Genomic DNA, 20,053 nt, shown 5'->3' with positions numbered 1-20,053 from the left:
CTATACAAATGCTTCCTTTATGTGTTTAATTTTTCACTAGCTTACTTACCATTATTAGCTTTTCTGATTTCACTATAAACTGTTTCAGTCCCCTTCTGTACAGGAGCTGGAAAATGTATTGGCACAGAATCAATTTCTTTCTTTTTTTTTTTTTTTTTGTTTGTTTGCCTTATGAAAAGCTCCTTAAACAAACAGAACACACTGTTTTACTTTCAGAGGAAGCAGTTACATAAGCAGCAATGAGCCTGTGGAGTCTGCATGAAAAAGCAACTACACCCCCCGCCCCCAACCCCAGACCGTAACGTTCTGAGAGGGAGGTTCTCTCCCTCTATATAAAAACAATTATGAAAATAGGCTTCCTTTTCTGAATTTGCCTTTTACATTCTAATAATCTTCTCAACTTAAATTGATACTGCTTTAATTTTACAGAGACATCTAGCACTAGAGAAGAGTTTCTCTGGACCACTTTGAAGAGCTTCTTCAATTTGTTCTAAGGATTCAGGGATCCTAGACCCGAGGAGATCTATCATTTGGAAGACTAACTACACCCTCTTTGGGCAACTAGCCTGATTAAATCTTATGGGCACAAAACCATTCTAATTTGCTGTTCTTTGTGAAATGCCTCAGAAGAATATTTGCAGATTTCACACTGCACAGCTTGTACTTAGGTACTATCTGGGAAAGGTCTCCTCTCAGTTCCTCAGCATGGTGGACTCTTCCATTAGTGCACTGAGATCACGTGGACACAGCGGGACTGAAGGCTAAGGAGGCTTGCGGAAAGAAAGAAAGAAAGGAGAAAAAGCAGACGGAGAAGATTTGTGCCTCCAAGGACACAGCTGGGATACAAATGCAATGTTAGTCTTAGACATATACTTTTTGGCCCCTTAGGTTTACAAATAAACCCCTGTAAACCTCTGCTGTTGTATGAGATGGAAAGCAAAAAGCTCTTTTTTTTTTTTTTGCCATCTGACCTCTGTGAAAACCTATCCACAGAGTTTCAATACCAAACTACAGGCAGTTACCCCAGGGGTAGGGAAGGGGCAGAGCCTTGTCTAAAGACCTGAAAACTGCAAGAAATCAGTTTCTCTATGGTCAGTGTAAACAGAGCTCTGGCTAGTAGGAGATTAGAACAATTTCCTTGATTTCTTGCATGACTGTAGATTAAGAATCTCCGGGCAACCATAGTAAAGCAAAGTGCTCCAGAACTCTGTGCATTTAAAACCACTTCCTTCATTTGGTATAAAGGCCTATGCAGACAGAGTCTAAGAGCTTGCTGTTCAAGGCTCTCAAAGTATTTTAGAAATGCTCGTTCACCTCAGTTAAACTGGATCTCTTCGAAAATCTCAGAATTCTATAAATATCACCTCCAATTTATGTGGATCTTCAATAAACCAAGAAGTTAGATTTTTCTAGTTAAAGGTAAAAAAAAAATAGTTTTCTCTGTGCAAGAAACTGGAAAGAAAATTCACATTTCTAGATACAGAGTCCTGTACTTTAGCTATAAAAAAAAAAAAAAAAATCTAAAGAATTCAGATGTATTGATCTGCAGCCAGACTCAGAATCAGGATTGTTGCTGTTCTGCATCGCTCTGAAGAACCTAACTGTCTCTGGCACCACATTCTAATTTCCCAAAGCTAATTTCTTTCTTTTTTTTTTTTTTTAATTCTGTTAAGCATCTTTTAAATGTTGTGAGCTAACACATCAGAACCGAATTGCAAAACTGCTATTAATTTCAACCACAGTGGGAGTTACACTTCACCGACTGCCTAATCACAACTTTCAAACTTGCAGTTTTGGCATGAACAGTCTGAAGATCTTGGAAGCACATTTCGTATGCTTATGGACTATTGCTTAAATGATCAATTCAATTTCCATGAAGTAAGAAGTAATCTTATCAGAATTTTAATGAAAGGTAGCTCATTTTGTTTGGAACTTTTTTTTTTTTTTTTTTTTAAAGCAGATTACAGTCCTAAATCTACTCCTGTTGACTCTGTGGAAAGACTTGGTGGGAGGCATTTCCTTAGTTGGCTTTTTTTTTTTCAGATCCATTTCATTAAATTGTGACATAATGCCACTGCCCATGTTATTTTCTTTGATAATCTTCCAAAAGTCGTCTCAGCACTGAAAAAATGTGCTAGGAGAAATTATTTGGATGAGTTGACATTTTGTTCCCACTAAATTTATAAAGTTGCCACCCTGCAGATAACTAATTAGCTATAAAAGTAAAAGAAAGAGTGTGTTCTTACTCATCCATGATTAGTGGTTTTTCCCTTCTCACTTCAGGGATATTTCCTGATCTTACTTTAGCACCGGCCTTTGGTTTTGCTCAGATTAACAATGAAGGCTCTAAATCACATTGTCATCTTTTGACAACTAAGCTTTAGAAAAGAGAAGCACTGTATTTTTTTTCAAGCATATAATCTCCACATGTATTCAATTTAATCATTCTCTAGAATTATCACCTCTTTAAATACCAAATTAACATTCTGCTAAAAAATAACAGCTGTAGCTGTGTAGCCCCAGCTCTACCTCGTGTTTGTCTAGCCTCTTCACTTCTACTTCAAAAAGTGGGTATCAGGTTATTCCCACATGGAAGTTTTAAAATAAAGCCGTGAAACTTTGCTTCTAGCAAGCTTACTGCTCACTATCACTAACCCTGTAATGAACCCTGGTTTTTGCTCCTCATACAGAAGCATAGTACATAGAAAGTTCTTGATGCACTAGCCTATTTGCCATCATAGCGTGTTACAAAGTATTTCAGAACTGACTAGCTAGTGCAGACACGGCTGGAAAAACAGAGTGAAACCACTGTTTTCAAATGTAAGTAGTTCTTTACTGTCAAAGACAAGATTATGTAAACCTGTTCGGAGGTGGCATTCAATTATTCCTGATTCCCAAAAGTGACATAAAGGCTACTGCTATAGCTTATACTACAGTAATCTTTCACAATACACAAAATATGATTTTCCTGCTCCTGAGATGAACATTAGTATTGACATTGACAACAGTGCCAGAAGGAACAAACGATTGGGAAGATAAATTAATTTTAAATTAGTCCTGAAAGATCAAAGAAATCAGAAGTTCTTCAAAAGGCAGAAGGAATCAGACTTCACATGCAGCCTGCTGGATGAGATATGCGTGCCTAGAGAAAAGGGAAGCATGATACACTTTGTTTTCACTCAGAAAATAGGTGGGATCAAAAGGGGCGCGATAGGGATTTGGAGCTAGGTGATAATCTGAAAGATGTGTTCCCTAAGGACTGGTCATAACCCACAGACAGACATGAAAGAATATTATGATTTGAAACAAAACTTGTACAGTAACAGGAACGTGGCAGAAGTATCGGTGTCAGTCCTATGGCTGAATTGTTTTTGTAAGTACATGGTTATTACAAGGGTATAAAAAGAAACTTGGCTTTGCTTCTCTTCCCAATAATAAATCTTATCCTGTTCTTATTGTGATAGGCAGTGCCATTTATGTAACCAAAGTAGGCATTCGCTAAGCATTCACTGGGTGCAACAAAAGAAACAGATTAGGGAGCTACCATATCCCAATATACTTGAGGCACAGGTCAGTCTTATAGAATCAGTTAATATTCTGTATGTCATACATAGGTCTGTAACATGAGACAGCGTTCAGTTAAAATAATCTGATCTCATTTACACATTTTCTTTTAAACGTTATTTTGCAGTATGCAGTTTGACAGAGTTCAGTGTACATAGCATGGATACTATCTTATTACTCCTCTGGCATACTAGAATAGTGTTATATATCCGGAATGGCACGAAAAAGCTTTTTTTAGATATGTTGATCTTGCTTTTAATAGGGCTTTTAATTTAAATAATTATGCATAACTTCACCATTTAATAGGGATTTTAATTTTAAATAATCCTGCACTAGCCTATCTTTACCGTTCTACACCATTGTATTGTGTAGTGCATGCTCAGAAACAGTTCAAACAATTAAGTATTAGCCCTATTCTGAAAAAGAGTACAACAACTACAGTCTCTCAGTGTAGAATTTAGTAGAGGTGGATAAATAGCATGCTAAGAATACAGGGAAAACTCTGTGATGAATGATACCAGCAAGTGAAAACAGAAAAAGAATAGGAGGACGGGCTGTTCCAGGAGAGCTTTGCTGCCAAGCTTGAAGAGCGAGCGCTTTTGCCGAAACCTCTGTTATTATTAACTAAACAATCATGTCTTTGGTCTCTGAAATAAGTGAGTGGTCCTTCCTCCCAGGAAAAAGCAAATTTATCCATTTTTTCCTCAGTCTGTTTCTCATTCAGCTAAAGCAAAGAAGCTAGAGCATAGCATAGACATAGCTCATGGGGTTTTTTTCACACTTAGCTACTTGAAACTTTTGAAAATTTCTGAAAGATTTAACAGCTTTCAGCACAAGGGGATAATGATATCACAGTTCTCCAGATGACAGAGAATTATTGAAGTCTGCATTGGGGTGTTGAGAATAAAATTCAGTGGATATTTCTCCTTCAAGGTTGCAGAGACAGGTACCTCAGCCTCGCGCTGTGGGGTCTGGTTACTGTTACCATAGAAATACAGGTAGGAGGCCAAAGTTACCTGGGCATGAATATTCTCATTTCTCTGCTTAACGTGCCACAAAATCCAGGATGGTCTCCAGGCCTTTCCAGACTGAGAGTCTGAATCTACGCTGGTCTCTCTCCCTTTTCTATCACAAGTGAATTACAGCTTTGACCCTTCGACCAGTTCCTTTATAAAGGAGGAAATCCTGTTCTCTCCATTATGCTACCCTGGGGCTAACCTCAAATGGCTCCCAGTGAATTTGGACTCTATAGCATGCAGATTCACAGCAGGCTGCCTTCTGCTTACAGCCACAGTTCCAACTGGGGGCCTTGCTCTGCACAGACCTCACGTGGACGGGAAGGGCAAGTGTATGAGAGGATCACAGTGGAAGAACGGCTGCAATGAAAAGCAGCATGGTTGCTGCAGCATCGTCTAGATTAAGGAGCCCTACTGGCATGAAACTCTCATGCACACAAAACACAACCTGCTCTTACTTTCACGGGTGCAGATATCAGACCAGTGTCAGGGAGCAGCAACATGCCCAGAGTTGCTCCAAAAACATAACCATAGAGGCCAGACAGTTTATTACCTCTGTGAGGATCAAGCGTTGATACTTCAACTTCAGTGTACTCCACCTCAGCACTCTCAAGGTCAGGTCCTGCCCCAAAAATATCAAGAAGATGTTTCTTTGTATAACTGCATGCTTCATTTGAGCTGTGGGCCTGATCCTGTCGCCCTGAAATTAATGGACGAGTCCTCATCCACTTTGATAGGTCCAGGATCAGGCCCTACTTCTGGCCAATGTGAGTTACTCTGCTAAGAGTTGTAAGGTCAACCCATCCCTAAGGGTCACCCCAAACTGGAAGGCAGTAGACCAACTCAAGCCAGATTTCTGAAACTGTGGGACATGCAAATTGTACCTAAAACACTTTCAATTTAACAGCTTCAAAAGTCGCACAACACAAATGGAGCAGGAAATTATGTGAGGTTCTCCCATATTCCTACTCCAGCTCCAACTCCCCTTGCTTCTATTTCTCTCCCTGCCATTACTTCTTCCTCCTTTTTTAAGGCTGTGATGGCAGCACACTTCCCATTCTCCACTTTCCTCACATTTAAAGCTCTCTCTAAATCTTTCATGGCCTCCCTCATCACCTCGCATACTCTCAATTTCTGCTTTGCCAATAAGCAATTTCAGTACTTTTCTCTTATGCTGCCCTTCAAGCTCTCCACAGAACATCTACAATGGCAACCCATCTTCCTCCTCAAAATGCTTCTCTGCCACAATCCCCACAAACAGCCTGACAATGATTAGACACCTGATTTACTATGACTACTGGCTGACAAGTACTGTCTTGTCACCATAAACCACTATTTTTCCAACAGACACAAGGAACAGCTGTTGCTTTCTACTCTGTCTTTTCCTTAGGGTGGAGATGGTTTTGTACTAGATTTCTGTAAAAGCTGGAAGGAACCACAGCAGTCATCCAGACTAGAATCCTGCAGAACTGCTTGTAGATTTTTTAGAACAGAAATTAGAGGAAGATCTAATGATTAGAACAGCAAAGTTTTGGAGCAGCCTTCCAACAGCATCGGTGAGAGAAGAAAAAACAAAACAAAAAAAAAAAAAAGCTGAACAAAACAGAAATTGTTTAAGGTGGCATATTAGTTAATAACAAAGTTTAAGTGAGATGCTTCAGTGATTCAGAACAATCAATACACCCTTATGTTCCTGTGTTTCTGCTGTATGTTTGTTTTGCACGAGAATGTCTCTCTAGTTCTAATTTGACTTATTCAGGCCACAATGGAATAACTTCCACACACCAGCTATAAGCTCCTTCCTTTTGCTTGCTGAAGTAAAAGTTATTGCCACACAAATACGGCATAGATACTGTTATTTTTAGAGATATATGAATAATAGACTTGTTTTTCACATCTGATGGAGAGATCTGCAATAGCCTAGTTGGTTTTAATGAAGCTGCCCAATTCACAGTAGGTAAGGATTGAATCCATTTATTTCTGGCACACAGGCAGATCACTAGACCAGAGCCCATTTCATCTGAAACAGGTAGCATACAATGGAAAAAACAAGAGTCACGGAGCTAGAGTTTCCAAAGGTTATATCCAAGTTCTCCTGTGAAATTTACTTAGTGCAGTGCCTTTCTCTTAGTTTTGTGTTACAGTGCTGCCCTGCACACTCAGAATTGCATCAAAGAATTATCGATTAGAAATTCCTGACACCTATGTTACATACAGGCTTGTCCTCATGCAGGAGTCTAGTTCCACGCTCTGGATTAATTTTAGTTTAACTTTCATCTTTAGTTAACTAGATGCCTTTCCAACTATCTTTCAATTCATTGTCCAATAGACAACCAAGTCAAAATGTATTATAAGCCACCAGAAATTGCATCTAGCACACGAGAATAGTTTCATATCAATATAAAACAAAAACACATAGGGCACACTATGCTTTCAGATGGCAATATCCACATATTTAAGTATTATTCTTTGACTAAATATTTTAAAAGTGTGCTAGATGATGCAGTACTTGATGACATGTTTTAATAAATATATATATATATATAGCGCACATGGTGTCTCAAGGTGTCTGGCAGGTTATTTTACTCAGATTTCATAGCATATTATTTTTAGGTTTAATGCTTAAGTATTTCAAGATCTGCAGAAATGAAGAAAAGACACAGAAGTAAGAAAAGCAGAAATCTGTAGAACAAATTTTTTTTTTTAATCTGAATATTTGTTGTATTGAACTTAAAATTTTGAGTTTAAATTGTATTTTTATACCATCCTTCACTAGATGGCCTGGAATCCAGCACAACCAATTAGACTTCCCAATGCAGTTTGTAAATGGGCCCCTATCATTGTCATTTTGCATGTAAGGAAAAAGAACTAAACTCAAAGGAAGGAGTTTTTCCCACTATCAAAGAGAAAAAGGAAAGGACAGGACCTATCAAATCCTGATTGCTACCATTAGAAAACATCACAACTTTCAATCATAAAATAATTTTTAAATATGTTGTTTAAGTATGAAATTACCTTTACTCTCATCTGTTGATTTCATGTGATTTTCACTGTCTTCAATGTAACCTGATCCTACAATATTAAAGCAAAAGTTAGGCTGACAAAATATTTATTGTAACCAATCAAATGAACGAGCTGCAACTGCATTATTTTTTATGTTTATTATTATGTTTATTTACATATGAGAAATTCTACTTTTACATTCACACCTAAGACATTCGCATAACACAGGTGGGAAGAATGTGGCTTTTAAAATGATAAGGTAAAAAACATCCAAGTGGTAGCTTTGTTTATATCAGGTGCTCTAAACAATATGTCCACCTATCTTCATAAAATGCATTGAGATCCTGGAATTAAAGGTGCTCAGCCACAGCAATTAACATTGCTGTACTGTGGCCACATCACAGGACCATGTGCCACAACTAGAATTTCCTCTCCGAAATATTTTTTTTGCAGCTGTGTCAAAACTATCAAAACCAGAAAGTAATTTTCTTTTACCATGATTACTCCACCTGTAATATTGTTAACCGACTGCCTGGTAGAAGCGTCTGAGCAGACTTATAAACCAATCTTTGTATAAGGTGCACTCATAAAGAACTGTACAAAGACAAAATGATAGAAGATACTTGGGAGAATGTTATTGATATTTCTCTGCATTCCCAAAACGCTGGGCCCTATCCAAACAACAACCATGTAAGTCCAAAGCTTTAAACAAATGTTTAACTAAGCCAACTCACTTAACAGTCTTACTCCAAAATATCCTACCTAAATAGCAGTCTCCATCATTGTGCTGTCCTGTCAGTTTTTCATTTGTCAAGTTTGTAGACAAGGCAGAACTGAAAAGCAAACCAACAGAAGTTATGTAATTATCTAAAACCAGTCAATAAAAACAACGACGATATGCAATGATCAGTCATTGTCTACACTGACTACCGCATAGTCTTAACTATTGAAGCTAATGAATGAATGAAGCTAATGAAGCTAATGAATTTGCCTTTGTCTTTAAGAGAAGCACAAACAAACTTTAAGGTCAAAAATGTTCCCTCTTGCATTACTCTTCTTTAAGACTGCTGTATTTTTAATTCCATATCTAAATGCATTCAAATGCAGGCCTGACATTCTTCTATTTCTCTTAGCTGGCCTTTTTTTTCTATTTTTAGAGTATTTCCTCATCCTGTTGTTGCGTTAGCAGGTGGTACATGAAGCACAACCATCTATTGTCTGCAGGTGTGTGTCACAATAAGCTATATTCATACGGTGGAAGGCCTCCAGCCCGTTAAACAGAAATACTTCACAGTTACCATAAAGCAAGCCATCTTACCCAGACATCTCCATGGACGGTCCTTTAGCTTGACAGAGAAAAACAAAAGCAACTATTAATAGATTGCACAAGTAAAGTAATTTACAAGTAAAAATAAAATTTAAAAAAGTTATTATCTGCCCAAGTCAGAATAATTTCTCTTGGCTATCACAAAATTAATTACCTAGTGCCTTACATCCCATGTATCCCTCAGGTCCCTTAAATGTCTCTTTCACAGAGAACCCAAGATCCCAGACCCCAGTCTTTAGCCTGGCCAATTTAAGCAGTCTAGGACATCCAGACACTCCAAATTTTCACAAATGTTTTGAAGCGTATCACAGGATAAACTAGGACTACTTATTTTCTAAAAGAAAAAGATCTGAAAGAATACCTTAATGATAAACCACAAATCCCTAAGTGAAATTGTATTACAGTGTGAGAAGGAAAAAAAAAAAAAAAAAACAACCCCACAACATGATAATCTTAAATTTGTTTCATGACTAGAGAAGTACCTCAGTTACACCTGAGATGGGACCTCAAATCAAATTTTCATAGCTCTGTAAAGGATCAAAAAACTCTTCAGGCTCTGTCTGCCTCTGCATTGCACAGGACTGAATTCCAGACATCGGACTGCATCAGAACAGTGCAATCCTGGCCTGTGTCCAACAACCTTTGCTTCACTAGTGCCTTCTCAGCACCATTAGTTAGATGCTCCCATTCCGCCCAATATACTCAGAAAGCTTCAGCACACTTCCAGCTTAATTTGGGCCACCTGATATTTTAAAGTAGATTTTCAGGTTTTAAAAATTTTATTTAGTCATCTCCTGAAGCCTCACTCCCACAAGCCTTTGTTCCTGAAAAAATGCAAGTTTAACTGTAATACATTTGTCACCAAACAAACAGAAAGGAACCATTCATTACCCTTTTTCTTCTTACAGAAAAACCACCATAAAGTCAGAGTTACTGCTCCTGCGATAGGTATTAGGACAAATGCAGCAATGACTCCTTTCCGCCAAGCTGCTAAGATGACTGGAAAAAAAGAAAGACATGTTTAAGAGAGTATGCACAGTGACAGGTCATCATTACCAACTTCTGCAGTTCCCAGCCTTTCATTTTACTACAAATTTGCCTTCTTACACACTAGGGAAGAACTTTAAGGATACTTGCATGCAAAGTTTACTAGTGAGCCTCTCCTTTGTGACCAAAAACTCAGTACCATGGGTTGCTTTTAGCTTGCATCTGGCTCCTTTGGCTTTTGAGCATCCCTTAAACTTTTCTATGTAAGTCAGACAATCTGTGTTTATAAATGGATCTTCTCTGTTTAACTTCTGAGAATGGTGGAACAAAAACAAGTAAGGGAGTTATCCTTAGTAACATCCCAAATAATATGACCTCACCTGTCATGATGACATAATATGCAGCATGTCATAAAAGTTAGCTTACCACTGATGGTTATCGGACGGCTTTTCACATCCACATTAGCTCGATTAGAAGCTATGCAGTAATATGTCCCTGTGTCCTGCCTGTTCATTGCTTTCTTGTGCCATATGACTCTGTCTGCATTTTCACTTTTTTCAAATAGAAGAACTTCACGATCAGTTTTTCTAAAAATCTTAAAGAGGATTGGCCAAGATCCTTCTTTCACAGAGCAGAGAAAAGCAGCCTCACTGCCTTCTTCCACTTCTCCATATGGAATACTGCCCAAGCTGGCATTTCTGATTGGTACTACAGAGGAAGGCACAAAGAAAACAAAAATTAGCATTATTAGAAATAAGTTTGATGATAAAATATTGTATTGTAAAAATACTTGCTTTAATGCTTAGTTAAACAGAGACGGAATGCACAGTATTAACCTTTCTGAACAGTCTCTGCAGACAGCATCCTCTAGTAAATATTTTTATACAAATGGAAAAGGAGAAGGCACTATAAAGAAAGAAAGCAGGCACAGAAGGAAACTCTATCCACTCCACAGAAGTCAGTCAGCCTCTTTTCTTAAACTCCTTTGGATGCCCCTCAGACCTCACCCTACAAATTATTTAATTTTCAGAAGTAATACACTCAGCAGTTCAATAATGTAAATAATTATAGTTCAATTTATGTAGCTATGCTTCCATAGTTACGTAGTTATGCTATTTTATGCTAACTGCATTATATCTTTCTTGTAACATTTAATATACAATAGTGAATATCAGCAGATAATGGATCAAGATCTTCAAAGGCATAAGCAAATCTCAAATTCTAATGGTTACAGAATACAGCAAACAATTAGAGAAGTTAGTTTGCATTTGACCAAGTTGTAAAAATATGCATAGCAAAAATACAGGTTTTAAGCTTGCTGCTTTATAAATGAAGTATATTAACACATACAGAGCTATCACAGGAGCAGATGAGCATCAGCACTTATAATTACATGAGGAAAAAAATGTATATACATTCTGTGATGGAAGACATGTAGAATGTCAGCAGCCTCATTAAATGTTTGGGATATGAAATATCTGTTTTGCTAAAATTTCTCTGGAAATATTATAAATGTGTTTGGGCAGTCATGGATAACACAAGGCAGATGTAAAGGGGGAGTCATTAAGGCAACACTGGTACAGAAACAGGAGGAGAAGGAAACCAAATCCGATATGAAAAGATGCTAGTCATGGAAGCTGTATTTGTATTAGACAGGAAGCAGGAAACAGATTCAGATACAAGACGTGAGCTACTATGACTGATCCCACGATAGAGAGGACTGCTGTATAAAACATAAGTCTTTTTTCAGATCTGGTACAGACAGAAAGGCGAGAATACAGAGAATTTGAAGCCACCACCTCAAGACTGGTGAACTCCAGAATATTTGCTCACCAGGCTCCAAAATGTGACTTTCTATTCAGAACTACCAGTGTCACGATATATCCTGAACCACTGCTGTAATAGCTGGGATACGCTAGTTCCAGCAAAGAAATACCTACTTGTTAATTGTCTAAGATTATGCTTTTATCTGTTTATTTGTTACTTGTTATTTCAAATTACCTTGACTTTAAATCTCACTTGATAAATCTCTTCAGAGTTTTATCATTCACCTTCTCTCTAGTGTTAGCAAAGTATATTGTGCTGGAACTGATGAACTTAAGGTGCAGTCCTAGTTCTACACTCTAGACAAATGCAAATACTGTATTAAAATACTGTATTAAAAGACCAGTTTGGAGCTCAGAGAGTGGAGAGCATGTCCTTCAACTGTGCAATAATCTGACTCAGAAGAAATGCAACAATTCTGGGTGTATCTGTTCTAGTCATATACAACTCAATCAGCCTGTTAACCACAAGTTTATCTTACTAAAATCAACACAAATTGGGTTTAAGCTGGAACACAAAACTGAAAACTCCTTGGTAGAGAAAGATTCTCTCTTCTTTTCAGTAGGTCAAGAATAGACTACTTTGCTGTAATCATGTTAGTAAATCTAAAATACTGCTGATATCTTCAAGAAAAGTAGCAAGGAGCCAAGGATATGGGTTAAAATGGCTCTACCAGTGGATTTGCCATCACCAATTCCCTTACAGTCCCAAAGAACTATTTTTTTCCAATAGCTGTGTGGTTACTATCTGGTCAAATGACACCAACATAGGTTCCAACGACATGCTTAGGATAAACAGCTCTACGTATCTTTCACCACATATTGCCGGACCACTACCGAAATAGTCAAATATTTCACAACATCAGACTGACAAAACAGACCAACTCTGGACAAAGTAAGGTAGAGGTGACACTCCTGAGCAGACAAACATTTTGAAGATGTTACAGGCAAATTATTATTTCCTTTAATAAAAGGTCAATACCTACAATCAGTTGGCTCCTTCTCTAGATTAAGAATATTATCAGGTCCTCCAGGAGCAATGCTTTATTTCCGCTTGAGTAGGAGACTAATATTTCTGCTTGCCACATTCACTATCAAAGATGAACCCAAACAAGACAGTATCTGTCAACATGAAGCCTGCAACTGTTACGGAGCTTCATCTAGTGCAGAAGGCTTCAATATGCCTCCTCAAACAACTACTCTGTTCTCTACAATTACTTATCTTAGATTTTCAAATTAAATTCAAAGTACAATCCGTATCTTTGGTGCAGGATATCCAAGAAACTTCCTTAAGGCCTACAACAAAACCTATTGTTAACAAATAAGTTCTTTGGGCACACAGAGAACTGCTTGTGATGGGGACAGAACATACCTAAATCAGTAACAGAAATTTCCTGAGCCAAACCTTTGAATCACTAGGATCTAAACCAGAAATTGTCACATGAAACGTCACTACCATCTGCTCTAAGTGCACCAAACAAATCTACAGAAACACAGTATACTGGTTAAAAAATCCTACCAGGACAAAACGCTCCCTTACATGCTTAATGACAGGGAAAACCACACGCACGTGTTTTGAGAGCTATCAGTCCTGACATCGGTCTTACGTAGCCTACTACAGAATTATTATTTGCTTCAGTTTCTCTTCATATCTGCACTGCTAAGATTCCCAGCGTATATCAGACATCATGCTTTCTTCTGCGGACTTCCAATTAATCTTCTTTTTAAAGCTTCAACTATCAATTTCCCTCATGGGCAGAGGAATTTTCCCTTTCTACTTCACACATATTTCTAGGTCAGAGACTTTGCTCATATACAGTAACTCCTAATTGCTAATAAGGCATAGTAATAGACTGACTTTCGTTGCTACTTAGCCACTGCAGCTTCTGAACACAGGCTCAGTGCCTCTGAAAAGTGCAACTAGTAACAGAGGTATTTAGAGGGATAGTGTGGATTTACATATCTTACCAGGAACCTAGCTAGCTCAATCATTTTAGTGAGTAAAATCATAAGCTACCTCCAGTATCATCATGTATCCATCTAATCCAGTCCTACAAAAATCAAACATGAAGAAAATTGATCTGGTCCTGAAATTTTAATAATGAATTTTACTAAAATAGATTCCTAAGAGTTCAAGTCAGATCTGTTTTTAACATTAAAATAAATTCAATTGTAGTTAACTTGATTCAGATTACTGTCAGGATTTTTACTTTAGTGACAGCTAGTCTGTGATACAGACCTCCAACTATTTTTAATTCAAGTGCGCAAAAACTTGTAAATATTTCACATCCATTTTGCTTAGTCCATCATTTGCTGCTACAGTTTCAAAAATCAAAATATGACATTAGACAAGAAGAAGAATTAAACAGACTTACCTATTACTGTGATGTTTAGAATATTGCTAGTTTTCCTACCACTGGAGTGATTATTCATAGCATCACATTTGTATTCTCTTTTGTCATTTGGTCTAATATTTGCATCCAAGAACGTAGCATATGTGTCATTAGTTACTATTTTCTTAGTTTCATTTCCCTTGTGGAATGTGAATGTTATTGGCGGTGTTCCCATCGCCGAATGACATATTAACTGTAGAGGCTTCCCTAACACCACCTCCGGTAAACCACTGACAACGGAAAGAGTTGGCTTGGAGACTGGAGCTAAAAGGGGAATAAAAGAAGAAATTGTTGCAAATTACACTGCACAAGGCCAAAAAAAAAATTATTTTCTAGAAAACATATAAATAGACAATATTTAGCTGCACACACAGCCTATACAGGAAGCTCTTCTTCATTGATAGAATGGAAGCAGGGCGTGACTCGAATAAAACAAAAGTATAGGTAATAGAACATATGTGACTTTGAATAAAATAGCATACAAAAAGAATGTAAAGGAAAACAAAAAATGGATCTGTGACACAGCTGTGGATCATCCAAACTCCAGAACTAGCTCTGACCCAAGAAGTAAGTCTGTAAAGCAAAAACAGATGCAAACACTATTGCATGTATCACCCAAGATGGATCCTGCAGCACCTATCAGGGACCTCTGTTTCTGCAGCACAGTGAGTCACAACCCAGTGAATCCCCCTTTACAGACTTGAGAACCGACTGTGCTTGTTCCATGACAGGGAAGGAAACTAGCGTGTTCGTTATTAGTGTGCTGGCGAGGGGGTTGTACTGATAGCAAAAAACTTGGCTTTTCTGGAGTAGAGCTATCCAGGTGAACTCTGGCGCTCATATCTTTGTGCCTGGAGGGTCAGGGGGAGGGATTCAGGGCAGACACTGACAGAGCTTCAGATCAAACTGACGAGCGAGAGGTTTGCAGAACATTCCCAGCTCCTGTGAATGATAATGAATGAGAGTTTATTTGGCACCTAGCAGAATGAAGGGAACAGAAAGAAGACTTGCTAACTCCCTTCTCCTAGGGCCAGTCCTGGAAAAGTCTGACTTGATTAGATCATGACAGGCCAAATCCTCTACAGCTAAAGACGAAAAGCACATCTCTCAGAAATTAATATTGCAAGAACTAACACACACTGCTAGTTCACGGACTAGAGACTGATTCCGTAAATAGATGTGCTTATTTATAAGCTTACAGTTTTGATTCTTCCCCACCACCATTGGGTTCTAAGCCTCTGTATCAACTCACCATAAACATTTATCCTTACAGGTTTGCTCTCCTTGATTATTCCTTTTACTTCAGCTTTACAGATATAGGATCCAGTATCATTCACATTAACTCTCATTGTTAAGTTTCTAGAATTTTTCAACAGGATGTGTCCATTTGAATTTTTCCGTAATATAGAGAAGTTAGCTTTCTGAAAACCATTAATGCTGCAACTCAAAGTTAATTCTTTATTTTCATCCAGCTTACTCATAGAAGCAGACAATATTGGCTTGGGGAATAACTCTGCAAGGTAAAAAGAGAATTAATTAAATCAAATTGAGCCAAAAAGATTATGACTAGCTATCTCAAAGGTATACAAAATGAAGGATATATTGAAAGTTTACAATCAGGGAAAAAAAACGATCATATTATTTCTATTATTTTAACATTATATTTTCAAGGAAAACAAACTTAGCAATCACTTGAAACCATTTCTAATATGTGTTATTTAAAAGTACTATTTTGTTTGGAAAGTATTGGCAGGCAAAAAATCAGAAACTGAAATCTAACTCTAAATAGGCATTAACTTAAGGAAAATTTACACCTGGATCTGGAGGTTACACTTGGATCTTGAGTTCTCCCAAATTTAAATATTAATCCACTGAGTAAAACCTAAGATGAACAGAGGTGTTACCTGACACAACAACATTCAGCTTGGTGGTTTTAGACGCTCTCCCTTGCTCCACCTTACACAGGTATTCACCACTGTCCTCTAGAGTAGCTACTGTAGAGTATTTCAAAAGTTTCTCATCTCGTACAGCTTTCAGTATTTTTTTGTTTTTCTGGAGTATGATTTCAATTTCATGCATTCGGGCTACCACAGTTGAGCATTCAAACTGTATTCTGTCTCCTTCTGTAATATTACTTGAGGGCTTGGCATTCAAAGTAGGCTTTATAAATGGTTCTGCAAAAGAATACATATAAGCTCACAACTCAACTTTTTAATTACAGCAAGTAAAGAAACATGAGAAGAAAAGCTAAGCAACTTACCCCTGACTGTAACAAGTGTTTTGTTGCTGTGTTCTGAGCTTTCAAATTCAAGTTTTACATTTCTCCTACCATAGCAATCAAATTGTAAAATATTATCTCCCTCTTCAACAGAAAAACTAACTTCAGAAAAATTTCTGTATGGTTCAAAAACGTGTTTTTCTTTAGGTTTTGAATTCATCTTTATCTTCCGGAAAAAGAAATCTAAAGGAGGTACTTCTTCTGGCAGCTCACAACGTAATTTCACAACTTCACCCTCTAAAACTTCTTTTTTCTCAGCAGTCAGGATTGGCTTGGTCATTCCTTAGAACAGAAAACAAGAAAAGAAATAGAACATTGCATAATCCTGAAATAAACACTATCTCTGATGACTATGGTAGTAATTTATGGCAATGAACAGATGCAAATAATTTGCAAGAATTGAGCTTTTGTGGACAGTTCCTTTCATGTGTGGGTGCATGCCAAGGCACCTTCAAAGGAACAAAATGTCCCTCAAGAGGGTAATACAATCTTGATGCAATGTGTGAAGTATGAAATTTGCTGTTTTGAAGATAAGACTGCTACCTCCTCAGTGTTTCCTATTGCCACTCGGAAATGAGCAAGTGAAGAAACTAAATGCCATCCCAACTTCTGTACCTAGAGGTGCAGGTCTCTGAAGAAAAATTACAGGCCCTGCACACCCCTGTAACTATTTAATGCTGAATGAATTCTTTCCAAGTTGCTTTTCCAAGGGGAAAAATGTCACTTTGCAGTCAAGAACATATGGCTAGAAAGAATATAGACGGAGGTGGCCCCTGTTCTCATAAGAGATGAAAGACGATGACTAATACAATATTGTCTACTAAAGCAGCCCACAGTTGATACTAGCTTTAGTAATGGCTGTCACAAGGTGAGAATCTCTGTACATTATTTCCAACTTTTCCAGTAATCTACCTGCCCCCTCATCACGTTTATGATCTATAGGCATAACCTTTCAGAACTAATACTTTCTTTAGTCTAGGGAACAGAGGCTCAGGACAGAGCAGGCGGCAGCACAGGAGGCACAGACTGTATTCCTGACTGTCACTGATCTGCCATGTAGCCTTGGGATTGCGATTTCATTTCTGTGCCTTAACATGAGGATTTAGTATTAAACTATTGTAAAGTACTGTGACGTCTGTGGATAAAAAAACACTTTGCAAGATACCCTGTTTAGCACTGACTATTATTGCTTCCCCTGGAAGGCTGTTCTTTTTTTCTGTCTTAGAAAACTGCTGTGTTTGAAGGAGCACTCACCTGTTACCCAAACGTGTAAGGAGTTACTAGATTTTATCTTTCCGCCTGCTTCCACAGTACATTCATACTCTCCTGTATCTGAAGATCTAGCCATAGGTATTTCATATCGTGCATCTTCTTTGTCTGATACAGTCATGAACACAAGCTTGCCATCCTTAAAAATTGTAAAATTATACTTCAGCGGGAAATCGGTACTTTTGGTAATATCAGCATGACAGAAAATTGACATAGGAGCTCCATTCTTTACTTTGACAGATGGCTGAACCTCGATTTGAACTCTGTTGAAAGTTAAAACTGGACAGAAGAAAAAAGAGTTATATTTATTTTCAATTAGTCCAACATAATACTTTTATCTCAAGCTGCTACATTTTTATTACAAAAATTAATTCATTGTACCCTAGTGGCAGGTGTTATCATTTTGTGGTCAGATCTCACAGATGTTGACAGCAGTAGCAGCTTTACTTCGCACTACACAGATACACTAGAGGCAACTACTGATTGTCACAGCACACACTGTCCATCTACTCAGTCTTTGCCTTAGGGGACCGAGAGAATCATTGATTTGGCCGTGAACACTACTAAATTCCCTAGCAGACACAGAGGACACTGGAATAGGTTTGCACCTACTTCTTGGTTTTCCTTATTTCTCATGGTTTGTTGTCTTCAACTCTAATTGGCAGGACATCTGAGAGGTGAACAAAGTTTTGTATTTATACTTGTCTGAATAAACTGAAAATGACAGTAAAACCCTGTTTAGAGTTGTATTAAATCCCAAGTCAATTAATCCACAATTAGCAGAAATCTCTGGAGTTAGCCCAGTATTTTTTATCTGAAAGTAATGTTAGTATTATGTCATTCAGCAAATTCCACTTTAAAAATGTAACTCACAAGCCTGGGATAATCTTAAATCTCTAGCCTAGGATAACTAGAGTGTAATAGAATATATCTGGGATACTCTCAAGAGTCCTTAGCAATCATATTCTGATTAATTCAAATACAGTATCATATGCAGAACCAATATCTTCAATTAAGAATTTAGATGTTTAGATGTGTAATATATATATAGTGCTTCTGTGTTTATAATCACAGCAATGATAAGTAACTTCCGGCTTAAAATATTGTAATTACTAGAATACTGGTATAATTAATATTTTTATTCCCACAGCTAGATGAACAAGTATAAAGAAAGATTTATGAGTTCATTCACTTTCCCTTCCTTTAGAACTTACAGCTCTTGGGTACGCCCATATCGGCCAGGATTTCTGTTAGAAATTTGCTACTAGAACAGGAAAACTTTCCTGTGTCTAATGAAGTCCCTTGCCATGTGCACTTACCAGCTATTTCTAATTTGGCCTTGCTAGAGAGAGTTTTGGGCATAAAACCAATGCAAAAGTTGTACATTTTTTTGCACGTGAACAGACTGCATGCCAGCAAGAAGCAAACATTTCTCTCTACTGATGGAAAAAAGGAAGTATGCAGAGTGTATGTGCTGGAAGTCAGCAAGATGATAACGTAAAAAGTAAACACATTCTTTTCAGGATGCAAGTTCTGTATTCTGCTCAGACATGATCTTTTCTTTTGCAAGAAAAAAAAAGCAAGAGAGAGTGCCCTTAATTTATATTCCACAATTTTATCCTACCTCCTTGCTTGTGGGCATGAGAGGGCTTTTTAAAGACCAAAACAAAATGCCAGTGATTAAGTTCCCACTCCCATCTCTTCTCTTGTATGACTCAGTACAGCAAATTACTCTAGGAAAGATTTCACCAAAACATTTTTCTGAAGTATGAGCAGCACATCTCTCATTTAAACACTATATCAAGAAACACCACCAGGTAATATATTTTTTTTTATTATTATTATTTTTTACATGGCCAAATTTTATACTGAGCTATAGTACAGCAAATCTAGATAAACTCTGTTATGGATGCACACCAACAACTGAGGAATTAGCTAAATTACTTATTTTAAATTTGTATGTGAAAAAAAACCCCTATTATTACCTACCTCTTTCCTGACTGTAAACTTCTGAACCTGGAAAAAAATGGGAAGAAATGTTATTTTCAAAGCTTACAGATTGATAGACAGTAATGGGAAACAGTAAAAAGCCCCAACAAACCCCAAACAAACCAGAAACACATGTACCTTATTTATAAAACTTACACTGCAAGAAAATCACCAGAAGAGCAAGATACATCTCGTTCCTGAAGAGCAGACACTTAATTCCAAAATAAAACAGTATACATCATCAGAGGTGCCGCTTCCAGGTAACAAAACCAGGTTGTTTTTTTCTGACGTTGTTTTATGGAAACAGATAAAATTCTGCCATTAAAATTTGTAGTTTTCCCAGATCTTTGACAGAAACTGGCTAGATCAAGTAATCGTTCCCATTACTGGAAACTGGAAATGGC

At 37.5% G+C, this 20,053-nt stretch overlaps 1 protein-coding gene across 7 annotated transcripts in view; it reads right to left on the bottom strand.

Moving 5' to 3' along the window:
- Positions 1–20,053, bottom strand: part of PECAM1 (platelet and endothelial cell adhesion molecule 1) — a 33,676-nt gene extending 13,623 nt beyond the window's left edge. For 2 of the 7 annotated variants that reach the window (XM_086762124.1, XM_086762126.1), the window contains exons 1-13: positions 19,806–20,053; positions 19,650–19,676; positions 17,646–17,939; positions 16,374–16,673; positions 16,018–16,287; positions 15,366–15,626; positions 14,096–14,377; positions 10,324–10,605; positions 9,802–9,909; positions 8,902–8,929; positions 8,346–8,416; positions 7,596–7,652; positions 50–106 (exon numbers count right to left, since the gene is read on the bottom strand). In XM_086762124.1, the coding sequence (XP_086618250.1) occupies positions 50–106; positions 7,596–7,652; positions 8,346–8,416; positions 8,902–8,929; positions 9,802–9,909; positions 10,324–10,605; positions 14,096–14,377; positions 15,366–15,626; positions 16,018–16,287; positions 16,374–16,673; positions 17,646–17,939; positions 19,650–19,676; positions 19,806–19,839 (2,071 nt within the window). In that variant the 5' untranslated portion in view covers positions 19,840–20,053. Of the gene's footprint in view, positions 1–49; positions 107–5,133; positions 5,203–7,595; positions 7,653–8,345; positions 8,417–8,901; positions 8,930–9,801; positions 9,910–10,323; positions 10,606–14,095; positions 14,378–15,365; positions 15,627–16,017; positions 16,288–16,373; positions 16,674–17,645; positions 17,940–19,649; positions 19,677–19,805 lie in introns of all 7 variants that reach the window. The other 5 variants (XM_086762123.1, XM_086762125.1, XM_086762122.1 and 2 more) reach the window with 4 other exon arrangements.

This window comes from Chlamydotis macqueenii, chromosome 18 (assembly GCF_036417535.1).
Source record: "Chlamydotis macqueenii isolate bChlMac1 chromosome 18, bChlMac1.mat, whole genome shotgun sequence".
In the NCBI taxonomy this organism is placed as follows: domain Eukaryota; kingdom Metazoa; phylum Chordata; class Aves; order Otidiformes; family Otididae; genus Chlamydotis; species Chlamydotis macqueenii.
This window is presented reverse-complemented; position numbering and strand designations above follow the sequence as displayed.